Genomic DNA, 27,815 nt, shown 5'->3' with positions numbered 1-27,815 from the left:
CAATAGCAATAAATAAAAAAAGGAAGAATTTCAAATTAATAAATATTTATAATTCTTGATGTATTCTTATAAGAAATCATTATGAGTGTCTTTCCGCTTTTGTTCTGCTTAAGCTAGAAGGCGAACAAAAAAACATTAATTATTTTTCAACGTATTTATTCATATAAGGCAGAGAATAAATAAAAAACATAAACAATGATGGTTTAACTGTTCACATCTGAGACTTTGATGCTCTAGTATCGTTAGTTTCTTTTTCATGCTTCATTTCCAGTGGTTTGCACAAATCCTTCATCCAAATTCGAGTAACTGGACTAAGACAAATAGAATCTTCCGGAATAACATTGTTTTTCCATCCTATAAAAATTATTGCAAATAATTTAATAAAACCAATATATTACAAAAGAGAGAGAGCATCGTGATCACCTTATTGCAATAACTGGTTAACCATTGGTCAAATGATTTTTTCTGAGTAGACTTTTGTACAGCACAATATTTCAAGTAATGGGGTGCAAAAACTGCATCAAATGAAGGTTGCGTTCTTGTCATCCAATAGGCTGAATTTGTTTTCAATTGGGTACTTACACTTCAAGAAGAAGAATATGGATACCCACTAGAACTGGGCGATATAAGATATTTTATATCGTGATGCATCGTCAGTTTTGCATCGCGATATAGCGATGTATCGCGATATAGTATTTTTGAAATTCATTTACTTGTAAGGCGCAGAATGTCGGATTTCTATCAAAATTTCATACTCAGATTGATTTAAATCAATTTATGAATTTGATGTATATGTTGATGTGTATGCATTCAACTGACAATATTGAAAGAAAATTAAAAAAAAACACGATTATACTCTTTAATAAAACGAAGTGCTAAAAAAAAGAAGTACTAATTTTTTTGATTAAACAAAGTTGATTGACTTATATCGAAATCCAAGAGAGGAAAAATAAGTTTTGTTATAATTTTATTTATAAAAATGAAAACAACTAAAGATTTATAAATTAAAAACCAGTAATAAAAACCCATTAAATTATTATTTTATCCAAAAAGTTGCTAATAAATTAAAATAAAGTAAAAAATAGCCTAACAAATTTAATTACTTTTTAATTTAATTCTTAATGGGCACTTTAAATTAGATTTCCGTTTGTAATAAATTCAATAATGTAAAATAATACTTAAACATATAATATCAAGATTAATTTTCACATTTAAAAATACGAAAGAAAGTTCTGTTTAAAAAAAAATTTACCTAATTAATTAAGAAACACTTCTTTCTATATTCTTTTCACTAATAGATTACGTTCAGAACAAGGTAACGACGGCTATCACAAAGTCAGTCCCACTGAAAATAATCTACAAGAAACGATATCAAGTCGCGACAAAGCAGAAAAAAAAACTAGACGTGGGGGGACGAACATGCGAGATCACGATATATGTTCTCAAAACTGATTCTGATTCTACCGCTCATCAATCAAGGCCGTTTCAATATAACGATACGTACATCGTCTTCCCCAGCGCGAATTGGCATCGGAACGGAATATTATCCTTGCGTGTCTTGTATCGCTATATCGTTCGTCTTCTTTACTCGACGGCTTAAATCAAATTTCTGATGCATCGCCTGGAACGGAAGTCGCCGTATCGGCCTGCCGATACAAGCGTTAAATCGATATGCCGCGATATATCTATTTATAACCCAGTCCTAATACCCACACATGTGACCCATAACATCAGAAACAACTGATCGCTTATAAATAAAATGCCGTGTTAAAGTTTAAAAGTTTCTCCACATAAGCTGGAATGTTCATTAACGTGAAGTTAATTAAAAAAACAACGCCGTACAGCAACTCGAATTTGCTGTAATTCTTTATCAACTATGTCTTTTAGCTAACTTAGATTTATTTGTCTATGTATTTTTCTTGTAACCGTGAAATATTTTTGTTTTTTTGTACCTGGCAACTAAGATGCTTAAATAGTTTGTTTATGTTTTAAGTGGCTTCGTGCTTCCCAATGCATTAAGAAGATATATATAGTAAAAGAATTGAAATATTTGTAAAAGAATCTTTGTGTAAGAATATAGAATGTGTCACTTCGGAGAATTTTAACTTGACAAGCTAGGCTAACTTGATATTGAATAAAAATAACAGTTGCTAACGTAAATAAATGCAACATTTCATTAACCTATCACAATCGAGATACCCACTGCACCATACGTCAGTTGCAGGTTTCCCATTCTAGCCAATGTACGTTAGGGCAGTCACAAAAGTCTATCCTTACTTCAATATTCATACTTACAATAAAATCGCCGACGAGATAATTTATATGAATAAGTTAATAATTAAATAGTAAAGCTGACATAGTAAAGCTGAGATAGTAAAGCTTTTCTATAGTCAGTGGTTCAACCAAATCTGTCTGCGCTCCATAATGGAAGACAAAATAAGAAAAAAAATCGAGTTTTTATTCTGTTTTATTCTTATTTTGTCTTCCAATATGGAACCTCGGGGCATATGCAGTTTTTGCTTGAACCACTGACTATAGAAAAGCTCTTTTTGCATAATTCCAAATCACCAACAATATTTTCTGTAATTACTTGTTCAAAAAAAATCATTTAAAGAGATTTAAAAAAGGAAGTAGGTTTTAAAGTTATCAATGTTTTGTCTTCTCTCGTCATCTCAAGACAATTTATGATTAAGAAGTTGATTGATGCGAAATAATAATTGATTTTACAAGAATGAAAATTCAATCAGAAAGCTCTTCTTTCACATTCCATGTTTAGGCCTTAATTTTCCACCACGAAAAGCATCAAACCACACTGCTAGATGAACGACGTAGTTTTTTCTGTTCAATATGTTCAAATTCTTCCAGTCCTTCTAAGTTTTGATAACAAAAATTTAAGACTTACCTGTGAAAATAACAGCTAGGAAAACAAGCACTAGTGTAAAAATGTATCCAATGGTACTGTACCACAAATAAGATATCTTAAACAACACAAAAACATCCCTAGAAAAAATATATATTAATAAGTTTAAAATATTTTATGAAGAAATTAATGAAAAAAATGGATATAAAAACTATTTTGGGGGCTCCTTGTTATTTTAAACAAAGAAAAAGAAAAAAAGTATAGTCTTGAAAACTTCTAGATTACGTTAGTTATAACTATAAAGGTGAATAAAATGAACAAAATACTTTTGAAACTAGATTTGAAAAACATTTTATTAGTGATTAATGGATATTTTTAATGCTTCTGTTAACGTGCGAAAGTGCGTTTAACTTATAAAGTTCAGAAACAAATGAAGAAACAGTTCATATTAAGCAAGCGCCCTCAGTGGGGCATGATGACATTTCTGGGCATGGGTTCCTATGCAATTTTAACCATGGTGATGTGCCCTTGCTCAGAAACAGTTTGTGGTAACATGTATGCGACTTCCTGTTAAAACGTTCTTAAACATGTACATTTCGATATAATGCAGATTAAAAATGTCTTTATAATAAAAATAAAAATAATAAAAATAAAACTGTAGCATGGTGAAAATGTGTAGCGTGGTAGAAAGTGATTGCAAGTTTTGAAATCAGCCTAGAGAAAATAGCCGAAAATTGTTTTTAAAAAAATCCTCATTCAACAATAAATAACTCATATATTTAAGAATCTCTTTTACCCCCAGTTTAAGTAAAGTTAAGAAGAATGTGAGAAGAACGAATATCTTAAAATCATATTCATGTCCTGTACTAACAGTGATAAAAATTGCGTGCTTTTACCACATAGTGCATAATGATACCATACCACCATCCTACATTTCCCACTTCAAAAAGAGAAATCAAGCGAAATATGGCAGAAAATCGCAAATATAATTTAATTAATAAGATCATTGACTCACTTATTAATATCCTGAGAAGGTACAGGATAAATGTTTGTTGGAACAACAAAAGTACGATTCCCATGATATGTAACATTTTGGAGAATGCATTCTTCCGTACTGAGTGGCAGTGTAGGCTGAGTGTAGTTGGAAAATAATGTTCCAAATGAAAGACATGACATCAAACTGTATCCCACAATCAAAGTAAATGAAACACACTAAGTGGAAACTAATAAAGTTCAGTGCACTAATAAATATTGCATTATTGAATATTGCATTAATAAGTATTGCATTAATAAATGTTGAATCAATAAATATTGCATTAATTAATATAGCATTTACAAATATTACATTAATAAATATTGCATTAATAAACATAACATTAATAAATATTTCATTAATATATATTGCATTTGCATTTCCTGACCATTCATGTTTGCTCATTTCTCATAAATTTACCAAAGAAAACTAGGTGAATATTTTTGCTCTGATATTAAATTTCATTTTTAGATTACTTCGTTATCATAAATCAACACCGCGTATTTTGTTCCGATCTCTAAAACCACTTAGAGGTATCGAAGTCAAACGCTGAACTAGATCAGTATTTCATTACTATTCAATTAAATATCGTTTGCACTATTGCTTGGAAGATTCTGGTAACTATTTAGTAGTATTTAGAGTTACTTAGTCTAAGAAATCTCGATTATGATGAATTTTAAATTTTTAGTATCAATGGAAATTATGAAACAAATCTACAGCAAAGCATATTGAAAAGTACAAAATGTTTCCACAAAAAAATTTAAGCGATTGAGTGGGTGGAGTAAAGTTTCTTTTTCGAAATTGTAAGAAAATTACTTTTCTGTAGTAAAAAGGAAAAAAAAGAGAAAAAAAACTAAATGTTAGTTAAGTGTAATTACCTTGTCTGAAGCCTTTGTTGTTAGAACTCCAACTGTGAAGACAGCTAACATTGGCCCTTCCAGAGAACTTATCAATACGGTGGCTAATAGCAGGAGACTCCTAACTTCCATGAAACAAAAACTGAGGCCTATACAAATTCCTCCGTAAACCAATGCTTGAATTTAAAAAAGGCATATTGCAATAATTAAGCAAATTTTCTAAAAAATTAAATAAGTAATTTCCCCCTCATGTCTACATTTAATAACTATAAAGCGAGGTAAAATATATATTTTTCAGTGGTTTTGGAGGTATAGACATTGTTTGAAAGATGACTAATATTAACATTTTATTAATTTACTTAATAAATGAACAATTTATTAATTTTATATTGCACTTCGTAGTTTTTCATATTGCTTCTGTATTTATGAGCTAAATTATCTCTCGCGGTTGCATTAGATTCTCTTATAGATCATAGAGAGTATCTTATAAATGACTAGACAGTAGAAAAATTAATTAAAGAAAGACAAAAAGAGATAGCAATGCAGGATCCACTGCATTCTGTTTGGGAAACTAGAGTTGCCCTATAAGTTTCAAAAAAAAGTAACTAAGTTCATGAATTAGTAACGCTTATAATCAAAATAAGTAATGCTTATCATCAAAAAAATCTATAATACCATATCTTAAAAGTAACTACCATTCACAGCGTCACCATGGCACAATATGAGAACAAAACTGTCATTTACCAGTGGAAATATTTTCGGTTAGAATGGTTTGACTTGCCGCATGTCATAATTTTATTTTTATTGACAGCAATGTCGTCTGTTGACAAGTTTTGTCTTGTAGCTGATTTTTAACCCTGATAAGAACAATAGTTTAGTTTTTCTTTTAAGCAGAAGTCAAAAAACCGTACTTATCAGTTTCTTTGTAAAATGATCAACGATCTTTAAAATTTTCGGTTAATTTTGGAACACCCGTATACATATTCTGATTGTTTTTTTTAATAATTATTTTGAAAGACAAAACAATGGAGCGTACTAGCGAAAGAAAATGTAGTATAGATTTAAGAGGATAACACTGAAGGTGCCAATGGTAAAAGGAAAGAAAGATGGGAAAGAAAGATGGGAAAGTAGTGTATAGCAGATAATATTTAACTAAAAAACCTGTTTGCATAATGCGAAGTCATGCGAAAGATGGGTATGTCCTAATCAGAATATCTTACAAAAAAAGCAATTTTTAGTGGCAGATGGTAAACGGATATTTATCATCTATGATATCCGCACAGCTTTCTGTTTGAAGAACGAAACGGTGCTACCATCCTCTGCTATATTAAAACACTAAACAACTGCAGACTGCTCAGTCTTAACGACAATTAATTACATGCTATCTCTGAAATGCATCCTTCTTACCTTATAACACCGAATAACGGTGGTACTATCAAATCTATTTATGATGCTAACACACGTATTCACTTTTTATTTCGGCAAACTCCCACATTTAAAAATTTGCTAAGTAAAATACATTTGATGACTAGAAAACTACTTAACTGTTAAAAATAAATACGATGTCATTATAGACATTACAAATTCTCTAGTTTTAAAATTTATTTTATTGCATAAATTTATAATAATTTTAATCATTTCTAATCTCATTCTAATTTTTTAAAAAATCAACTAATTACTTATCCCATTTCATGAAAATAAATATCAAAATCTTTTTTAAATTTATAACTGCTGTGAATTTGCAACTGTTACTCATGACTGTTAGATTAAGTTTAGCCTATCTAAGGGCAGTGCTGCCTACACTTATCTAAAAAATATCGCAAAGCGTGATTATGGAGAACAACCGCAATTTCGTGAAAATGAAAAGAATTTATCTAATATTTTAATATTTAAAAACTGATTCCAATGCTGCGTAACCTGAGCTCATAAAAATTTACAGAAACCGAGAATAAGGTAGTGGTTTTGATAATTTTCATCTAGATGTAGAAATCTTTCAAAATTGATGATTTTGAAGAAAGTTCAATAACTTTTTAAAATATATAAGTTATTCGTCTGTTCTAAAGCCTAGATAATTCTTAATGGCAAGAATACATATATCGCTTAAAATCATCGCATTGCCTCAAGTGTAAGGCACTTAAACTATGGCTTCTTTATTTTCCTTGGCTACAGAGCTTCGAGAAACAGCGTTAGGAATGTGGGGTTAGCTTTATTTTTTGCAGCACTATTTACCGATTTATCTCCTCTTTTGGATCTCTCTCTCTCTCTTTTTTTTTTTTTTTTTTAACAAGGGTTTATCTTGCTGATTAAATCTTCGCACACAATTGGGATTTAAAATTCGTGAAGTTAGGTCTGGGAGGTTAGGATGCCCCTCAAACTAACAGTTGTAAATAGCTCCAAAATTTATAAAAATTCGTATTTTGGATCTGGTTTTAACAGAAGTACCTGGTGAAAAAGTACTGATATTAAAAATTTGGAGATGCTCGTGCTAAAGTCGTTAAATTTGAAATCATGGTGCATTGGTATTAAGAAGGAATTTCTCCGTGATGGCACTATTAATGAGTGACTCCCTTTTTACTCAATTTTCATGAATGAACGATGTTATACTCTGTTGAAAGTTAAAAGACCATTGCGGTATAGGATTTAAGTAATCATCCGCGACTGTATATAGTATATAGTTTCGCTTTATTTAGTTATCAAATTATATAAATATGAGTTCAAAGCAATATAAAAGCGTTTAAAAGTTAAACTCGGCGGACAGAAATTTAATTCGTGCTATCTTTTTTGATATATGTATTGGGATATAGTTTCTTGTTCTTACTAGAATCCTAGACTTGGCAACATATTTTGATAAATACTGAGAGCATTCGCTCTTGAAAACTTTATGACGTTGTAAAAAGCTTTGATTTGATTGGACTGTGGAGAGCGTGTTATCTATCGACCATGTCAACCTTCATCGATCAAAAGGAACCTCAATATAGAACGAAGTTATTATATCTTATATACTAGTGAATTCTTATTTAATATTTGTAATGGTGGTTACGCCACATAACTTGTTTCCAGATTTTGACTGTTTTAATTTTAGTTTAGTTTCAATTTTAAGCAATAAATATTGTCTTTCCATCTAGGTCTTATCTGAGAATTAGAACAAGCAAAAAGATTATTGTTTATAAATAAAATAAAGTTTCTAAATTAAATTGTTTTAGAAAGTCACCAATCCGGTATAGTGACTTATCGCGCCATTACCATCCGTAACATAGGGGGCGTCATCTAAATATAGGCAAAGACCAACATTAGAGTCATGGATAGTTTTTTTGAAATTCATACAATAATAAGAAATGGCATATTATTGGCTCAAGGGTTAATTTCATGCGGAGATAGAGCTTTTGAAAAGCAGTTTCAAATAAAATTCCCATTTCAGAATACGTACATAGAATTTTAGCACACCAAACAACTTGTTTATCAGACATGTTACCATTTCTATAAAGTGGCTTTATGATATCTACCACCGTTACACTGGCTATAGAATTCAGACACGAAGATAAAGAGCTGAGAGCAGCACTAAAAAGACCTGCAATGCACAGTCCTGTCATACCGGGGATCCAACTGAATGCATTCACAATATAATATGGAACAATCTGGAAAGAAATAAAATAAATTCATTTTTAATCGCTGTTACACTAATACCAGGTGTCACAATTGAGACTGAGAAATTATAAAAGTTATACAAACGGTAAAAGTTAAGAAAAAATCTGTAAATTCTCGTTAAAAGGATTACATTTCTCAAGTACCTGTTTTAGTGCAAAACTTTGCAAAGAGATGGCACTACTACTATTTTACCTTTCACATGTAATTTCAGCTTATTGAAAGTAAAAATTTAAAAGGAAATGTAATGCTATTTTTGCTTGTTAAAAAGTTTCAATAAATTCTAAAGTGGCTTTCAAATATTTCAAATATTTTTATTTTATTTTTTCGCTTAATACTTGCAATGTGTCTTCTGCCGACAAAGTTTTGAACTAAATCCAGAAGCTTTGGAATGAAATATTTATGCTTCGTCGCATGAATTTGCTTCAAAAGTTTGTTAATCTTAACCATTTTCCTCTTATAAAGTTTTGAAAACCATCAGTTTAATTTAGAATGAAAAATATTATGCGGAAATAATAAAAACTGCCTTTGCTGCTTAATTAAACTGTGTCCCCTTTTTGCAGTCTCGGAATAATTAAAAGAAGAATACGAATGCGTTAAACTCAGTCGTTAAGTAAGAATAAATTTTTTGAAAAATCAATAAGAAAGTAAAATGTCCGTATCGAAAACACATTTGATTTTCTTTTTAGTTAATAAGTGTAACTTTTTTAACTTGAAATTTCTCTAAAGTTAATATTTAAAAAAATATGTATTCAATTTTAAGGAAAGATGCGGTCAAAAACTTCCTCAGACACACGCTATGTTTTATGTGAATAGTTTATGTAACCTTATAATAATATTCAAAGATGATTGCCATTATGTCAATAATTTAATTAGAAGGAAGAAATAACTTAGTCTCGAGGGAAAATATTGAACAATTGCTATTAAATATATCTTACATTAACCTTGTGCTTACTGTTTTTACAATAATTGGGTAAGATTCTCAGACTTCATCATCATAAGCGTCATGAGCAAAAAGCTAGAAAAAAAAGTATTATTGATTTATCGCGTGAGTTTAATAAGTGGCACACTAGCTTTATTATGCATAGTATTTGCAAGCAGCTAATAAAGCTATTCAACTCTAGATTGCATAAGAAAGTAATTTCGACAGCATTTTAATTTCAATTAGAAAAACAATGATGACACAATTTCTTAGAATTTTGTGACTTTTTGTACAACACATAATTCTTTTTATTGTTAATATTTACTAATAGCATACTATATAACTGTAAATATTATAAAAAATATTAAAAATTAATTTTAAACTAATTTCTTTACACATTAGTTATTCTTTCACATTCCATTCATTTCGACTGCTTTCGAGCAATATAGGTATTTCAGTCTTTCTAGTGTTAAAGGATATGATGATAACAAGCCGGGATTGCCTGGTTGGTATGGCGTTGGGCCCTAGTATAAGAGGACGTGATTTCGATTCCTGCCGGGGAAGACTCTCCGTGTAATAAATGGTGGCTGATGCTCGTTAAATCTGTAGGGTCATAAAGTCTTTCATGTTCTCTTAATAAATCAATACTGAATAACAAATACATATCAACCCAGATCGTACTTTGGTTCAGGTCAAACTTAAGATCTGTGGATGAATGAATGGATGCATGAAAGGGTCCACCCTGCAAACAGGCTGTGATGTGTGTGTGTCTGAAGTCATATTCTTGGCCATAGATGGCACCACTGAAAAAAAAGACACGCACTATCTGCCTTTAAATCGCTTTGTTTCACAAAGCAGGCTTGCTGACATTGACATTACTCGTAGTAGCAAAAACAACACAATGTATTTTTTATCCATTAATGATAAATTAATAAAATTTTAATGTTAACCTCATTAAGATTATGGTCTGCCTACAAAAAAAAAATTTGTCTTAATAAAAAAAATATATATTCATATATTTAAAATAATTTTTTTGTCTAACATGATACATCATAGTTATGTAGACTTTCTTCATTCTTTTTCTTTTTTATTTCTCTTTTTTAAATTTTTATGTATATAACAAAATTCCTTTTTTTTTATTGTTCATGTTCCTTTTTCTTCATTTTTTGCTTCAGTCATTGTGTTTTCTGAAGCAAATGTGTTGCACTTCATTGTCTTCTGCAAGACTTTCAATGTTGTTTTTTTATTGTAAAAATGTTTACATGTATTACGTAATATAAAAAAGAAAAAAAATTAAATAAATTCCTAATTGATCAGGCTAGCTCGCCGGGTTGAGGCGAGCTTCACTGGTAGCCAGATGTGGACTATACGGGTAAGGGTTTTGCAAACCTGGGTACGTGTCCACGTCTGGAGGAAAGAAAGAAAAAAGAAAGTAGCAAAAACAATGATAACATACAGAAATTTCATTTTAGAAATTTTATTTTTTTATTTTTTTATTTATTTCATATTTGCCGATGCTATAAGAAAGCTGCCACTTAGTAATTAAGCTGGGACGCCATCTGCGTTTGTCAAGAATCACAATACTCTAGATTGATAGACTTTATGGGCAAACATATGAAGTTGTGCTTTATTAGTGGTTATTATCAAAAGGTAATAATTTTTCAGACTACTGGTAAGAACACTTACTTGATCATATCTTTCCACTCCTGTTTGACTCTTGTTTAAAATAGGATCGCATTTGTAGTAAATGGAGTATAATACTACGCCAAGCATATTGTTCATAAGATAAACTAGAGTCATCGGTAAAATACTCATTTGTAGTGTACTGAAAGAAAATGATTTTAGTTTCGTCAGAAATGCAATAGTGATTACAGCGTCATTATGATTTGTAGTTATAAAAGAAGGTAAAATGAGTATAACCACAGACTACAAGTGTCTGAATTTTCATTTCACATGAGAGAATCATAAAAAATCCTAAACGGCAAAAAAGATTCTGGAATTATTTTTATTGTTTGCACGACTCGAACTCGTATTTTTTTCTGGGTGCAATAAAACTCGATTTATAATCAGTGATCATTACTGGCCTCAATTTGAGCTTTAAGTTGGATGTGTTTATTTCTACTCGAGTCTGTTTGCTTTCATCAGATATTTTCCAACAGTAATTTCGAAATTAGGGTACTGTAATTTTTTCTCTTTAAACATGGTATACCAGTTTTATTATAATTATTTGAAAATATGGAAACTGTTTGCAAGCTCAAAACTAAGCGAATGCTTGCTAGAGCCAATGGATTGCATGGACAGTGCAAGTTGATGTCACACTCTATATCAGACATACTTTTCCCGAGATAATGGTTTTCTGATTCGTGATTAAACATTTTTTCATATGCCCTGTTCTTTTATTCTCTATTAATTTTTTTTTCTCTAATGCAATGTTTTTATATTCTTTCTAACATTGTAATCTATCCTTATAAAAAGTTTCGTGGTAACACAGTAACGGTCAGTTTTCACAGACTTTATGCTTGCGATCTTGGCTCTGTTTACCACTGTATTGTATTGTAAATGTAAAACAAAATAATGCATAACTTGGTCACGATTTCACGTGCTTTTTAACGAATTTGAACTTTCAAGTATTTTTTGGAAATTTCTTCCGTAATTGTAAACTTAGTACCCTCTGGATACAACTAGGTTCTAACTACTTTTAAAACCATTTGCTCTAAAACCTACTGAATGGTACAGGGCTTGCTTGGCAAGTATCAGTTCTTAGTGAACTATTTTTTAACTTAGTGTTTTCCAACAATACAGTAAAAATAGGATTTAATCTTTATCTCTGAAAAAAATGCTCTACGCAGAGAAAAATTTAATAGTCTCTTCTTAATATATAGTCAAAAACTGCATGATGACATTTTTGCTAAATCGATAACTGCATTGGCACTAAGCAAAAAGTTTTAGGTGCAATTTGAGCATTCTAGCAAGTTTGAAAGATGGTCGACTTTTCACAAATAATAGCTTATATTTAACTCCATAATAACAATAAATCTCAAACTTTATTTGTTTCAGTTATTGAACGAGTTAAACTTTATTGCCATTGGACAAGGAGCTCCAGTAATTATTTTAGCAACCTTGCTTATCGGAAACTGATTGGTATTTCAACGGCAAGTTTTATCTCACACAGGCATGAATAAGATTTAATGAAAATGTAGTAATAAGTTTAAAACTCACGATTTGGCTCTTTGAGAAGTACTTAAACTGAGTACTCTTTGAACTTCCACTTGATTAGTTCCATAATATGAAATACCAAACATAATTCCTCGACAGAAAGAACCCCAAAAACTTAAGCGTTTCGTAAAGTTCAGCCGGAGACTACAGATAAAAGAAATATATATTTAGTTACATCACAGCTTCAATAAGATAAGTGGTTTAAATTAAAGGTATTTTTAAAAAAGGAATTTTATTCAAAAGAAAAAGACAAAGCTCTAAATTATTAGTCTGTTGAATTTCAAGAGAATTTTCTAAAATTAACAGATTTCTTGAATTGAACAAAGAATAAAATCAATCTCATCATTCAATTTCCTTTTCTAATATCAAATTATTAGAACACAAAACTATAAAAGTTATTTAAAATAAAAACTCATAAGTAACAAGAGCTGAGAAAAAATTATATGTGATATTAGTAATACTTATTTCATTGGGGGGAGGGGAATTCTATTTGAGTTCATCTGTCCAACTTTTTTTTCACAAAAATTAAATAATACATAAATAAAGGGCAAAAAATTGAATTTTTAATTCAAAATTTTAAATATGTTAATATCTAAAATCAGTTAAAAGTTTAAAGTATGAATATTTTAATGTAAATTAAATAAACATGCTTCATTATTGAATCATTTCTATGAAAATTAAAGCTATTGTTATGTACATTAGTATTTAGTAATTAAATTTATAATTATTATAATAATTAAAGACGTTAAATTAATATAATAATTACTTCAAAATATCAATATAAATTACTTAAATAATGAAATAAAGCGAAATCATACGTAATTAAAGCAATTGTATTAAAAATTATTTTCAAAAAAAATTAAGAAATCCATTTTTTTCTTTGAAGAGGAATAATAGGTTTTGATATTGTTACAATAATGATAATGATAATAAATTAATAGGAGGCTATAGGTTATAGTTTCAAAAGAAGAGTTTTATAAAAAATTAAAAGCAGGGATTTAATGCAATTCTTTTATTTGAAGAATAAAAAAACTTCCAAGATTAAATTTCTACTTTTAAATTTCAGAATTTTTAAGAAGACTTATTTAGTAATTGAAGAATTTTCAACAGACTTTTTTGTTTAAATAACTTGCTTTTTTTCATTTCGTATTTTAAAAGAATTTTAAAAACATTGTAAATTAAGTACACTAGCAATTGTATAAAAATTATTAAAAAAATTAAGAATTCCGTATTTGTTTCTTTGAAGAGGAAAAATATCCTTTGATATCAATTCTTTCAATAATAATAATGATCCTAAAAATAAAAAATTTCTAGACAATAATGCTTTTAAATTTTAGAATTTTTAAAAAGTATTATTTTATACTTAAAAAATTTTCGACAGATTTTTTTTACTAACTTACGTTTTTTTCCGCTTCCTGTTATAAAAGAATTTAAAATACATTGTAAATTTAGTACACTAATTCCATTGATTTTTTTTTAATAATTTATCCTTCTTATAATGATTTTTAGAATTTACTTCAAGGAATTTATTAAACCAGTTTTTTTTAGTAATAAAATATGTAAAATAATTTTAGGCGTAAATAACATTTTTCTTACCCTAAACAACAATACAACAAAACAACAACAAGCTTACTGTTAATTTAAGAAAAAGTTGTTAACATAATATTACAATGAGGACCGGGCTTCGATAGATTTCTGAAGCTTTTTTGTTGTTTCCATTATATTCTCTTATGTTCAATTCCCCATATGTATCCGCTCTTAAAAATTTTGGACAAGAATTCCAAAAATATTTTTTCCCGTTATTTCATAATACCCTGCATTATAATGAAAAGTGCTTACTCATACAGATCATTCAATCGTTCCCCATCTCTTGAACGTATATATATGTTTGCTATGCCACCTGCGTCTTTAATACCAACTGCGTATAAAGCTACCAAGCATAAAATTATGAGTGTTGCTTGGAATACATCTGTCCACAGAACAGCTCTTAATCCTCCCTAAATATATTTAGGAATATTGCATAATCATATTAACATCAGAAAATCATTTGAAAATTATTATTATTAACCTAATAAAGAAACAACAGGTATGTAGAGGTAGTAAAAACAATATCCAACTATCAAAGAAAGGGAAACTAATACTCTGTAAAAAAATTCTGTTTTTCTCAAAACCAAAAATGCGGACTACTTTCAACCAAAGTGTTGTAGTGAAATGCCGTACATAACTCTTGGCTCTAGGTGTATCCCTATGCCAAGAATATTCCTTTACGCAGCATGATGTAATTAGCAGTCACGACTTTTGTTAAGCAGTAACACTATAATTTATAATTACAGTAAGATATGATACACATAAGAGACATTAAAGGTATTTTTAAGATTCAATATAAAGCCAGAATTATTAATTTAGAATGCATCTATACAATATTACCTAAAAGAAAATGGCTTGTTAATTAAACGTACACACAGCGCAGAGAGAATATCAATATGAATTTTAATTAGGCTTAACAAAATCGAAACAAATAGATAGTAACTAACATAAAATTACTTAATATAAAATTATTATATAACAAATGAAGACAAAAAATTATCGCTTCTATTTTAAACCAAATTCGTGACTAAGTTATTTCATCAAATTTGATAAATGATTAAAAAAATCTTTTATTTGTGAAGAGATATCCAAAGTAAAAAAAGCATTCTTCATTTTTTATATAATTATTAATAAATTTCGAATTCAGCCCGGAGGCTGTGACTGCAAGGAGAAACCCCGCAGGATGTCTAACTCCAGAAAGAAATAAAAAATACAAGTGTTATGTATACGTTAGAATAATTTTCACTAAATATTGGCTATTAAACTGCTGGGCCTTGGTAAGACAGTGGTTGAACCACGGCTCGATCCTAGCCTTCACTACGACCCATTGAGTACATTTCAATTACGTACTCGGTTACATGTGGTCGATCCTTGATCAGTACCATGGATGCAGGAAAATTCAGAAAATTTCCTTCCCCTTCAGATCTATATCTAAATTGATGAAGTGCCCTTGCAAAAATTGTGATGGCTTGTCTTCGGATCATCCTCAGGCGGGTTTCTCAGACCCTCGCCAATAGCCCATGGTGCAGCTCAAGTGCAACGTCAATAAAGTAATTAGTAATTGCTTTAATTTAATGCCAAAGCTCAGCTTTACATATTCAAATAAGTTTGCAGAAGAGATATAATAACGAATTTTAATAAAATTAAGACATTTAGCAACTATATAATGGTTTTCAAATTCTATGCTAATAGGTAAAGCAGATGTAGAGGGAATCTCAAAAAATAGACTTATACTGCCCTCAATTCAGGGTTGAGTTACAAAAAGATTAACGATGATATAACATTATTATTTTATATTAATTGAAGAGAAGAATTAAATGAGATAATAATTTAAATTTTAAGTATTAGAAAATATGTTATGCATATTTTTGCACAGCATTATGAAAATCCAGTTTAAAACCCATTCAATCTTAAAAACCTACGTCTATTAAAAATCTTGCATTTTCTTAGATTAAAGAAGTTCAAGGAATTTAAACAACCTAAACATTTTTGTGAAATAAAAAAAAAACTTACTATAGAACAATATATAGTGCAAATGATCCCTAATGATATCATGGAAATTTCAAGAGATATATCCGTGACAGCGCTCAAGGCTAACACGGATCCATACAGACAAATAACCATGTAAAACATCTAGAAACAAAATACAATTTTTTTTATAAGTATTAAATAATATTTTTCAATGGAGAAAAAAGTCCGTAATGGTAATTGGTAATTACCATTTGCACAAGAAACAGGGTTGAAACAATGTACCTTGTCATCTTTCCAAAGCGTATCTCAAGAAACTGAAAATAGCAAAGTAATCATCATAACGCTAGTATTTTTCAAAAAATTTTTATATGCTTGTTTATTTATTTATTTATTAAATCCAATTTTTATGCAAAAGTTCTTATGAATGTCGTTTAACAAATTTGTTAAGTATATGTACTATGCGCAAAAAATAAATTAATAATAAATAAATGAATGAGTAATAACGGCAAATCCTAAAAGCTTTTTATCTAGTGATCGGGGTTTTCATTTAGTAAGATTTAATCGTAATGTTTCAAATGCCTAACAAATATGCTAATTAATTAGTGTAAACAATATTTTATGTTACGAAACAAAACATAAAATCGTACTTTCTCTGAATAAACTTCATTTTGATTTCTGGCCCTCAAAATATAAAAGGGATGGCTGCAAAATATTGTCCCAATAGCTTATGGTCTCAATGGTCAAGAATTAGGTCAAAAGTTAAGACCCCTTAATATTAATCTTACCTTTTGCGTCTTTTGTCTTATCTCAAGAACTGTTTAGACGAAAAGGAAATTTGTGTACGCAATTATAAAAGTCATTTATCCAAAGATGTTTTGTAGCGAAAAATAATTTTTAATGATTATGCATTATTTTTATTACTTATTTACATTTTTTTGATAATAGTCGAAAACATTTTGAATTGTTATTATTATAAATTTTTACGTCTTTCTTAAGAATATATTTTCATAAGAAAGAATACAAATTTTGTACGAAATCAATCAAATAGTTTGTGCGAACTCGAATTTTAATGAAATCTCATATTTAAGATTCGATTTCACAAAAACTCATTTTTTCTGATTTAAATTTTATATTTTGCCTTATATAAAATAACATTCTCTAAAATGCCGTCAAAATTTGAATACCAAACAAAAAGTTTATTTCGACTGTTAATTAATGTGATGAAAAATAAAGAGCAGCTATTAAAAATTATTTTTTGCATGAAAATAATTTTTGATAGACGAATTTTATAATTGCATGCAAATTTTTTTGGATTTGTCTTAAACTTCTAAAGACATGACAAATATTCAAGAAGTAGAATAAACATTACGATGACCAAACTTTTGAGCAATAGCTTGAAAAAACTGCTAGAACATAAGTAGTATAGGCGGCACTACAGCGTACAGCGGGGGGTCCCTATTCCTGACGTCATTGGAAAGTCAAGGGGTGCTTATTTCTGCCTCAACTGGAAGTGGCTTATTTCTGCCCGCCTATAACCGGAAGTTGCTTATTTCTGCCCGCCTGAAAATCGAAACTTCGTCTGCAGCGTCATGGGGAGCTTATTTCTTTTTTTCTTAAGTCTAATATATTTTTAGTTTCGGTTTCTGTTTTTAATTTAGTTTCGTTTTTTAAATACTATTTTAATTTATTACTTTTTTTGAGGGTGGTAACACTTATTATTTTTAATATTAGTTTTTAAGGATGGCAACACTTGTAAACTTTGTTATTTGGGGGAGATATTGAATATTATGAAGTTATGACGTCATCTTTTATTACATAATGAATAAATGATATCATACTTTAACTCTAGTGGGGCCATCTATGCGAGAATAAAATGACTTTAAATCCATTTTAATATTTAATTCTGTTTTGTTATTATTTATTAAATATAATTAAGGCTGAGGATCGAACTCACGCCATCAAAAAGCCTTCGGGGGTCTGTAGTTGGATATCATAACCACTGACCCACGAATGCTTGGTTAGATATGTGTTAATAAGTTAAACTTTTGTATTCTGAACACGTGTATAAATGATTTGATAACGATATCACCCTACTGTTTCATCGATATATTTTTCACTTAACCTTTTAACAGTTATTAAATAATTATTTCTGCCCCTCTTAATGTTATTATAACTTTCTCTGGTTGGCAACGGTACAGACCATACGCGTGTTAATTATTACATAATAAATAAATGATATCATGCACATGCTTTTTATTCTAATGGCTCCATCTATACTTAAATATTAAAAAGAAAATATATTAATAACTCTTAATTTTAGTTATTTTTTAATATAAATATAGTTGATAAGACTTTATTATTATTAACCTAATCAATATTAATGAATGCATTTTAAAATAAATTAATTCAATATAAAAATAAAAATTTTATTTATTTAGTACTGTGAATATTAAAAGTATTAGACTTAAAGGTTTATTAATTTTAAATCAATGAATATTATTTTATAAGATTTTATTTTATCATCTTCGTTTGGATTTACGGATATCAATATAGTCTTGTCATTTTTGAACCCAGAAGACAAGGGAACTCCTAGATCTTGAGACAATGCATGTGTTCGAAGTGGACTTTGTGAGTACGCATGTTATATGAAGAGGGAAACCACGAAAACCTCATACGCTTAGGCCGACGAGAAGTAGTGGGCTTGGTTTTTGTTAACCAGTATCCTGTGAATGTACAGAGATCAGAGGAAAAACTTAAGGTTTTAATAAAATAAATGTTATCAAATGATATATATTCTAATGGTGTCATCTATACTTAAAATGTTAGAAGTTTAGTTATTTTTTGATATATGTATAGTTGATATAAATGACTGTAATTATTATTAAACTATTCAATATTACCTATTATTATTCTATTCAGTAAGAGAGTACACCCTTTAATAATTAATACAAAAAAAAGTTTCAGAACAATATATAGAATTCTCTGAAAAAAACTAGAAAATATAAATAACTTTCTTTTAAAAACTAGAAAATTTTTACAAAAAGCAAAAATATTTTACTAAAAGAGAGAAAATTTTCATAAAAATAAGAAATATTTTCTGAAATGTTAGAAATTTTATACGAAAATAAAAATATTTTCTGAAAACTGGAAAATGTTAATAAAAAGTTTGAATTATTTTTACAAAACTAGGATATTTTTTACAAAAAGCAAAAATATTTTACTGAAAGATAGAAAATTTTTACAAAAAGCAAAAATATTTTACTAAAAGATAGAAAAATTTCATAAAAATAAGAAATATTTTCTGAAATGTTAGAAATTTTTTACAAAAATAAAAAATATTTTTTGAAAACTGGAAAATGTTAATAAAAAGTTTGAAATATTCTTACAAAACTATAATCTATGATTTAATTTATCTATTACGCAATCACACTAATGATGAAAAAATGAATATGATATTAGCAATGAATGGTTGTTAGTTGAAAACTGGACAGATGCCTTTGATTTCACCTAATTTTTAGTTTTGCAAGAGCTCCAACACGTATTAATATAGATATTTAAAAAATATAAATTTTATTAATTTTCTATAAATTCATTTATGAAAAAAATTATTATCTAATTGAAAAACTAATATATAACAATATATCCACGGTGTTTATTCAAACATATTTTTAAATACATTAATAAACTTTTTTTCATCTTTAAACTTATAATTTTATCAACTAATATAGTTTAATTATTATATTAAAGTACTTATTTTTCAATCTCATGAAAAAAATATCTGGATTAATTTTATTTTCTATTAGAAAATGAATAATGACATATTTACATAATATTATCAATTATATATTAAATTTCTTTAAAATTACAAATGAATTAATTTAAATCTAAGAAACACATAAAAGGAATTTTTGCCGCTATAAATTCATTTATGTTCAAAAACATATTCATTTTATTTTTATTTAATATTATAATAATGCAAATAGCTTACTTTATTTTGAAAAATACTAGTAAATTTAAAAACTATCTATAGCCATTCTATTTGAAAGTATATATTTAAATGATACTGATTACAGAACTTGAACATGATATCTATTCCTCACAAAAGTTTACAAAGATAATGTCTGTCCAGGACGTTTGGGGTTTATCCACGTTTTATCAATTAGTCATAATATAAAGTGTAACATACTTGTTATAGAACGTGGGAATACAACTATTTCTCAGAAAATTGTTAAGAAACATATGATGTATGCTCGCAGAAGTGGTTGGATGAAACTTTGAATGAAATGTTATTTTATTAAAATATATTTTGTCTTTATTGATCATTTTCACACGTGAAAAAGTTTATATTATCAAGAAAAAATTAGACTCTTTAATAATTAATACAAAAAGTTTCAGAAAAATATATAAAATTCTCTGAAAAACTAGGAGGTTTTAGCAAAAACTGAAATATTTTTATAAAACTAACAAATTTTTCACAAAAAGTAAAAATATTTTCTTAAAAGAGAAATTTTTTGTTAAAACATAAATATTTTTCTTGAAAGATAGAAAATGTTTAACAAAAAGTTAAATTTTTTTCTTGAAAGACGAAATTTTTATAAAAACATGAGCATTTTCTGATAAAATAGAAAATTTTGTTAAAAAGTTTGAAATATTTTTTATAAAACTAGCAAATTTTTAACAAAAAGCTTAAAATTTTTCTTAAAAGGTAGAAATTTTTTCCAAAAACATAAATATTTTCTTAAAAGATAGAAAATTTTGTTAAAAAATTGAAATATTTTTATAAGACTAGCAAATTTTTAACAAAAAGTTAAAATTTTTTCTTAAGAGCTAAAATTTTTGTAAAAACGTAAATATTTTATTAAAAGATGGAAAATTTTGTGAAAAAGTTTGAAATATTTTTATAAAACTAGCAAAATTTTAACCGAAAGTTAAAATATTTTCTTAAAAGAGAAAATTCTTTTGCAAAAACATACATATTTTCTGAAAAAATAGAAAATTTTGTTAAAAAGAAATAAAAATGTTACATTATTTCCTAGTTCGTTAAGATTTTAAGATGATTACATTAAGTTAGATCAATAAATATTTTCTATAAAATCATTTTAACATTAATTTTAAATCATGAAGGCAGGAGAATCCGGTGGTTCTATGAACCATTCAGAGTGCGGGACAAGGACCCATATTTGAATACTACTTTCTACAAAGTTCATCCTCCATCCAGACTCCCATCTCTATGAATTAACTGGAAAAAACTTTCCAAAAAGCTTGAGATATGTGGGACTCGATCACAACTTTATAGTTTCCTAATTCTCGTTGACTCTTTCTTAAATACTTCCAATGCATTTTCACAATTTTTTGTTCATCTTTTTATTGTTATTGATGATCTATATTTCTTTTAGTTCATTCCACAAATAACAATAAAAAGATGAACAAAAAATTGTGAAAATGCATTGGAAGTATTTAAGAAAGAGTCAACGATAATTAGGAAACTATAAAGTTGTGATCGAGTCCCACATATCTCAAGCTTTTTGGAAAGTTTTTTCCAGTTAATTCATAGAGATGGGAGTCTGGAAGGAGGATGAACTTTGTAGAAAGTAGTATTCAAATATGGGTCCTTGTCCCGCACTCTGAATGGTTCATAGAACCACCGGATTCTCCTGCCTCCATGATTTAAAATTAATGTTAAAATGATTTTATAGAAAATATTTATTGATCTAACTTAAAGTAATCATCTTAAAATCTTAACGAACTAGGAAATAATGTAACATTTTTATTTCTTTTTAACAAAATTTTCTATTTTTTCAGAAAATATGTATGTTTTTGCAAAAGAATTTTCTCTTTTAAGAAAATATTTTAACTTTCGGTTAAAATTTTGCTAGTTTTATAAAAATATTTCAAACTTTTTCACAAAATTTTCCATCTTTTAATAAAATATTTACGTTTTTACAAAAATTTTAGCTCTTAAGAAAAAATTTTAACTTTTTGTTAAAAATTTGCTAGTCTTATAAAAATATTTCAATTTTTTAACAAAATTTTCTATCTTTTAAGAAAATATTTATGTTTTTGGAAAAAATTTCTACCTTTTAAGAAAAATTTTAAGCTTTTTGTTAAAAATTTGCTAGTTTTATAAAAAATATTTCAAACTTTTTAACAAAATTTTCTATTTTATCAGAAAATGTTCATGTTTTTATAAAAATTTCGTCTTTCAAGAAAAAAATTTAACTTTTTGTTAAACATTTTCTATCTTTCAAGAAAAATATTTATGTTTTAACAAAAAATTTCTCTTTTAAGAAAATATTTTTACTTTTTGTGAAAAATTTGTTAGTTTTATAAAAATATTTCAGTTTTTGCTAAAACCTCCTAGTTTTTCAGAGAATTTTATATATTTTTCTGAAACTTTTTGTATTAATTATTAAAGAGTCTAATTTTTTCTTGATAATATAAACTTTTTCACGTGTGAAAATGATCAATAAAGACAAAATATATTTTAATAAAATAACATTTCATTCAAAGTTTCATCCAACCACTTCTGCGAGCATACATCATATGTTTCTTAACAATTTTCTGAGAAATAGTTGTATTCCCACGTTCTATAACAAGTATGTTACACTTTATATTATGACTAATTGATAAAACGTGGATAAACCCCAAACGTCCTGGACAGACATTATCTTTGTAAACTTTTGTGAGGAATAGATATCATGTTCAAGTTCTGTAATCAGTATCATTTAAATATATACTTTCAAATAGAATGGCTATAGATAGTTTTTAAATTTACTAGTATTTTTCAAAATAAAGTAAGCTATTTGCATTATTATAATATTAAATAAAAATAAAATGAATATGTTTTTGAACATAAATGAATTTATAGCGGCAAAAATTCCTTTTATGTGTTTCTTAGATTTAAATTAATTCATTTGTAATTTTAAAGAAATTTAATATATAATTGATAATATTATGTAAATATGTCATTATTCATTTTCTAATAGAAAATAAAATTAATCCAGATATTTTTTTCATGAGATTGAAAAATAAGTACTTTAATATAATAATTAAACTATATTAGTTGATAAAATTATAAGTTTAAAGATGAAAAAAAGTTTATTAATGTATTTAAAAATATGTTTGAATAAACACCGTGGATATATTGTTATATATTAGTTTTTCAATTAGATAATAATTTTTTTCATAAATGAATTTATAGAAAATTAATAAAATTTATATTTTTTAAATATCTATATTAATACGTGTTGGAGCTCTTGCAAAACTAAAAATTAGGTGAAATCAAAGGCATCTGTCCAGTTTTCAACTAACAACCATTCATTGCTAATATCATATTCATTTTTTCATCATTAGTGTGATTGCGTAATAGATAAATTAAATCATAGATTATAGTTTTGTAAGAATATTTCAAACTTTTTATTAACATTTTCCAGTTTTCAAAAAATATTTTTTATTTTTGTAAAAAATTTCTAACATTTCAGAAAATATTTCTTATTTTTATGAAATTTTTCTATCTTTTAGTAAAATATTTTTGCTTTTTGTAAAAATTTTCTATCTTTCAGTAAAATATTTTTGCTTTTTGTAAAAAATATCCTAGTTTTGTAAAAATAATTCAAACTTTTTATTAACATTTTCCAGTTTTCAGAAAATATTTTTATTTTCGTATAAAATTTCTAACATTTCAGAAAATATTTCTTATTTTTATGAAAATTTTCTCTCTTTTAGTAAAATATTTTTGCTTTTTGTAAAAATTTTCTAGTTTTTAAAAGAAAGTTATTTATATTTTCTAGTTTTTTTCAGAGAATTCTATATATTGTTCTGAAACTTTTTTTTGTATTAATTATTAAAGGGTGTACTCTCTTACTGAATAGAATAATAATAGGTAATATTGAATAGTTTAATAATAATTACAGTCATTTATATCAACTATACATATATCAAAAAATAACTAAACTTCTAACATTTTAAGTATAGATGACACCATTAGAATATATATCATTTGATAACATTTATTTTATTAAAACCTTAAGTTTTTCCTCTGATCTCTGTACATTCACAGGATACTGGTTAACAAAAACCAAGCCCACTACTTCTCGTCGGCCTAAGCGTATGAGGTTTTCGTGGTTTCCCTCTTCATATAACATGCGTACTCACAAAGTCCACTTCGAACACATGCATTGTCTCAAGATCTAGGAGTTCCCTTGTCTTCTGGGTTCAAAAATGACAAGACTATATTGATATCCGTAAATCCAAACGAAGATGATAAAATAAAATCTTATAAAATAATATTCATTGATTTAAAATTAATAAACCTTTAAGTCTAATACTTTTAATATTCACAGTACTAAATAAATAAAATTTTTATTTTTATATTGAATTAATTTATTTTAAAATGCATTCATTAATATTGATTAGGTTAATAATAATAAAGTCTTATCAACTATATTTATATTAAAAAATAACTAAAATTAAGAGTTATTAATATATTTTCTTTTTAATATTTAAGTATAGATGGAGCCATTAGAATAAAAAGCATGTGCATGATATCATTTATTTATTATGTAATAATTAACACGCGTATGGTCTGTACCGTTGCCAACCAGAGAAAGTTATAATAACATTAAGAGGGGCAGAAATAATTATTTAATAACTGTTAAAAGGTTAAGTGAAAAATATATCGATGAAACAGTAGGGTGATATCGTTATCAAATCATTTATACACGTGTTCAGAATACAAAAGTTTAACTTATTAACACATATCTAACCAAGCATTCGTGGGTCAGTGGTTATGATATCCAACTACAGACCCCCGAAGGCTTTTTGATGGCGTGAGTTCGATCCTCAGCCTTAATTATATTTAATAAATAATAATAAAACAGAATTAAATATTAAAATGGATTTAAAGTCATTTTATTCTCGCATAGATGGCCCCACTAGAGTTAAAGTATGATATCATTTATTCATTATGTAATAAAAGATGACGTCATAACTTCATAATATTCAATATCTCCCCCAAATAAAAAAGTTTACAAGTGTTGCCATCCTTAAAAACTAATATTAAAAATAATAAGTGTTGCCACCCTCAAAAAAAGTAATAAATTAAAATAGTATTTAAAAAACGAAACTAAATTAAAAACAGAAACCGAAACTAAAAATATATTAGGCTTAAGAAAAAAAGAAATAAGCTCCCCATGACGCTGCAGACGAAGTTTCGATTTTCAGGCGGGCAGAAATAAGCCACTTCCAGTTGAGGCAGAAATAAGCACCCCTTGACTTTCCAATGACGTCAGGAATAGGGACCCCCCGCTGTACGCTGTAGTGCCGCCTATACTACTAACATATTTTCCAGATTGCGGCTGGCCTCTTTATTCTGAGGATCAGGAATCATTTTCCGTGGAAATGCTTATTCATAGAAATTGCATCCATGTGTCTGATTTCGAAACTAAAAATATTGTCTGTATTAATTTGCATATTTAAAGTCACCCTTCAAACCTTTCTGTCCTAGTACGTTAACATCCGACGACAAGATTAAAAGTATATTTAGGATATTACGATTTTTTTAAGTGCACGTTACGTTTTAAATGATTATGTTCGTTGAATTCACCATCGTTTGATGTTTATTGCTGTATGTGTTTATATCGAAATTAGCAATCATATCAAATTCATCCCTTTGCAAGATTTTTTTTAAATTTAAAATAGATAAGCATTTTTTAAAAAAAAAAACAAAAAAAAAACAGTTCTTTAAAAAAGATGCAACTTCTGGAAAGTGCTAATTTTAAAAAACGCATACCAAGAAAAAACATTAAAATAATTTTCTTTTATTTATTTAGGTCAAGAGTATACGCATTTTATAACACATTTTAAATGCATAATCTGAAACAAGTTACCAAACAGAAACGGAATAATGGTAGGAAATTTTAAATAAATATTTCATTTTTAATTAGTTACGCTTTTTCAGATTCGAAACGCAATTTATTTAAAATATCCTTTTATTTTAGCGAACTCGGTAACATCTTCCACTGGAACAATGTTGAACGTTGTCTAAAAAGAGTTCTGTTTCTAGTATTTAAAACGTTTTACAGTTGTGAGACTCGTTTCGTAGTACTACACATGTATTTCGAGATGTATCAAAGTTTAACTTAAAAAAAAAAGAGAAAGAAAAAGAAAGGAAGAGCAAACTTGATAGAAATCTACAGGTCCATCTCCTGAATGACTGAAGACTCCGTGTTCCGATTTCGAATGCGATTCGATATGTGAGAAAATGTATATTACAAATTTCCTATTTCTCATCTTGAAGTTAATGCTAATAAAAGGGATCCTTAAATTCACATTTATTTGCTCATAATTTATTATACTTTGATGCGACAAAATAATCTTTGGAAAATAACAAAGATCTAACAAAACCAAATTAATATTAGTATGTTCAAAGTTCTCTAAACCTACGGACATCGAAAATTAAGGTATCTTCTTATAGCTTCCAGTCTGAATGGCAAAATCTTACTCAAATAAATGCACATTTCAGGCATTTCACACTAAGTCAAGTTCTCTAGAATTTTAGGCAATTTTTCATACTAATGTAAACAATATTTTCTCGCATTAAATTAATTATGGATGCTTTTCACCAGGTGGCTCTGTAAACGGCCTTAAGTTGATGGGCGCAATGCGTATTAACAGTTTACTACACTTACAATTATAACTAAAGCTACCGTCAGATCTTAGCGAGCATCTTGTATTGAATTGGGTGTTCATCACTTTTAGTATTTTTAACCTTCTTGCAAAGAAAACAAACTTTTATTTACATTTTTTTTTATTTTGTGAAACGAGTATAAGATAAGAGAATATCCCTCTAATATTATACGGAGAAAAAAATTCAGGCAAAATTACTTTATTGCGTGGTAAGGGATTTCTAGTAAGAAGAAAACCATGTTTCTGGATAACAAAACATCTTAAATCGTAATCAAATGTATTTAAACCATTCCTATGGTAAATTTTCCGTTCATATGGTAACCACTTACCGAAAATTCTGATTTTATAAAATTATAATTTTTACTTCCGCATCTTTTGTATAAAATTACAAAATCGAAAAATAAATCTAACCGAATAAGGGATTTTTATGCAATGTTCATATTTATCATAGTAAAATTATCAAATTTTACTTCATTTACAAAACTTTATCACAGAGCCACATTTTAATGTTAATTTTATTAAAATTATCTAATTTGATAAAAAATTATATATTTTTTAGCACTTCCATAGAGCCAAAAACACGGTAAGGATTGCCATATTATGATAGTTTGGACCACGCATTTTTCTCAGTGTATTTAAACAGTTCGTTAATTGGTTTAATACTTACCTCATAAATCGTTGAAACTTCACATTGATAATACACTGGTATAAATATCCAAGATGCTAGAAACACACCGATTGGAAAAGCAAGAGGAACCATTACAAAAGCTAATCCATACTTGTAAATCTCGGCTGGAACTGCCAGCATTGTTGAAGGTGATACAAGAGTTACGATAATAGACAAAATCACAGGAAGCCTTTTCATATTCTTTCCAGCCAATATGTATTCATTTGCAGTTTTTTGCTCACCGGATAATAATCTTGATGTTATTCCAATACCTACCGATATCAATAGAGATGAGCATATTACGATATAATCTGTTATTCCTAGATATTTTCTATCAAACATTATAGTGAGATTTTAGAGAGTAAGTGCTAAAA

The 27,815-nt window shown here is 27.7% G+C and overlaps 1 protein-coding gene across 1 annotated transcript; it reads right to left on the bottom strand.

Annotated features, from left to right (window-relative positions):
• Positions 1 to 142: 142 nt before the first annotated feature.
• LOC107443831 (putative sodium-dependent multivitamin transporter) lies at positions 143 to 27,815 on the bottom strand. Its single transcript, XM_043042319.3, has 11 exons — positions 27,442 to 27,815; positions 16,337 to 16,402; positions 16,131 to 16,250; positions 14,370 to 14,527; positions 12,534 to 12,674; positions 11,001 to 11,139; positions 8,178 to 8,385; positions 4,772 to 4,926; positions 3,876 to 4,072; positions 2,903 to 3,000; positions 143 to 354 (listed from the first exon to the last, which is right to left on the bottom strand). Exons 1-11 carry the CDS (start codon positions 27,781 to 27,783, stop codon positions 212 to 214), a joined length of 1,767 nt encoding a protein of 588 aa, XP_042898253.3. The 5' UTR covers positions 27,784 to 27,815; the 3' UTR covers positions 143 to 211.

The sequence above is a fragment of the Parasteatoda tepidariorum genome, chromosome 10 (assembly GCF_982258835.1).
Source record: "Parasteatoda tepidariorum strain Cologne lab strain chromosome 10, Ptep-v5.0, whole genome shotgun sequence".
Lineage (NCBI taxonomy): Eukaryota > Metazoa > Arthropoda > Arachnida > Araneae > Theridiidae > Parasteatoda > Parasteatoda tepidariorum.
This window is presented reverse-complemented; position numbering and strand designations above follow the sequence as displayed.

Bases quoted from the DNA above. Each gene is read 5' to 3' on its own strand.
- LOC107443831 (XM_043042319.3), bottom strand. From the start codon at position 27,783: ATGTTTGATAGAAAATATCTAGGAATAACAGATTATATCGTAATATGC. The intron at 11,140-12,533 runs GTGAGTTTTAAA...ATTTTCTTTCAG, and splicing joins ACTTCTCAAAGAGCCAAATC to TACACTACAAATGAGTATTT. The intron at 4,073-4,771 runs GTAATTACACTT...GTTTCCACTTAG, and splicing joins CAACAAAGGCTTCAGACAAG to TGTGTTTCATTTACTTTGAT.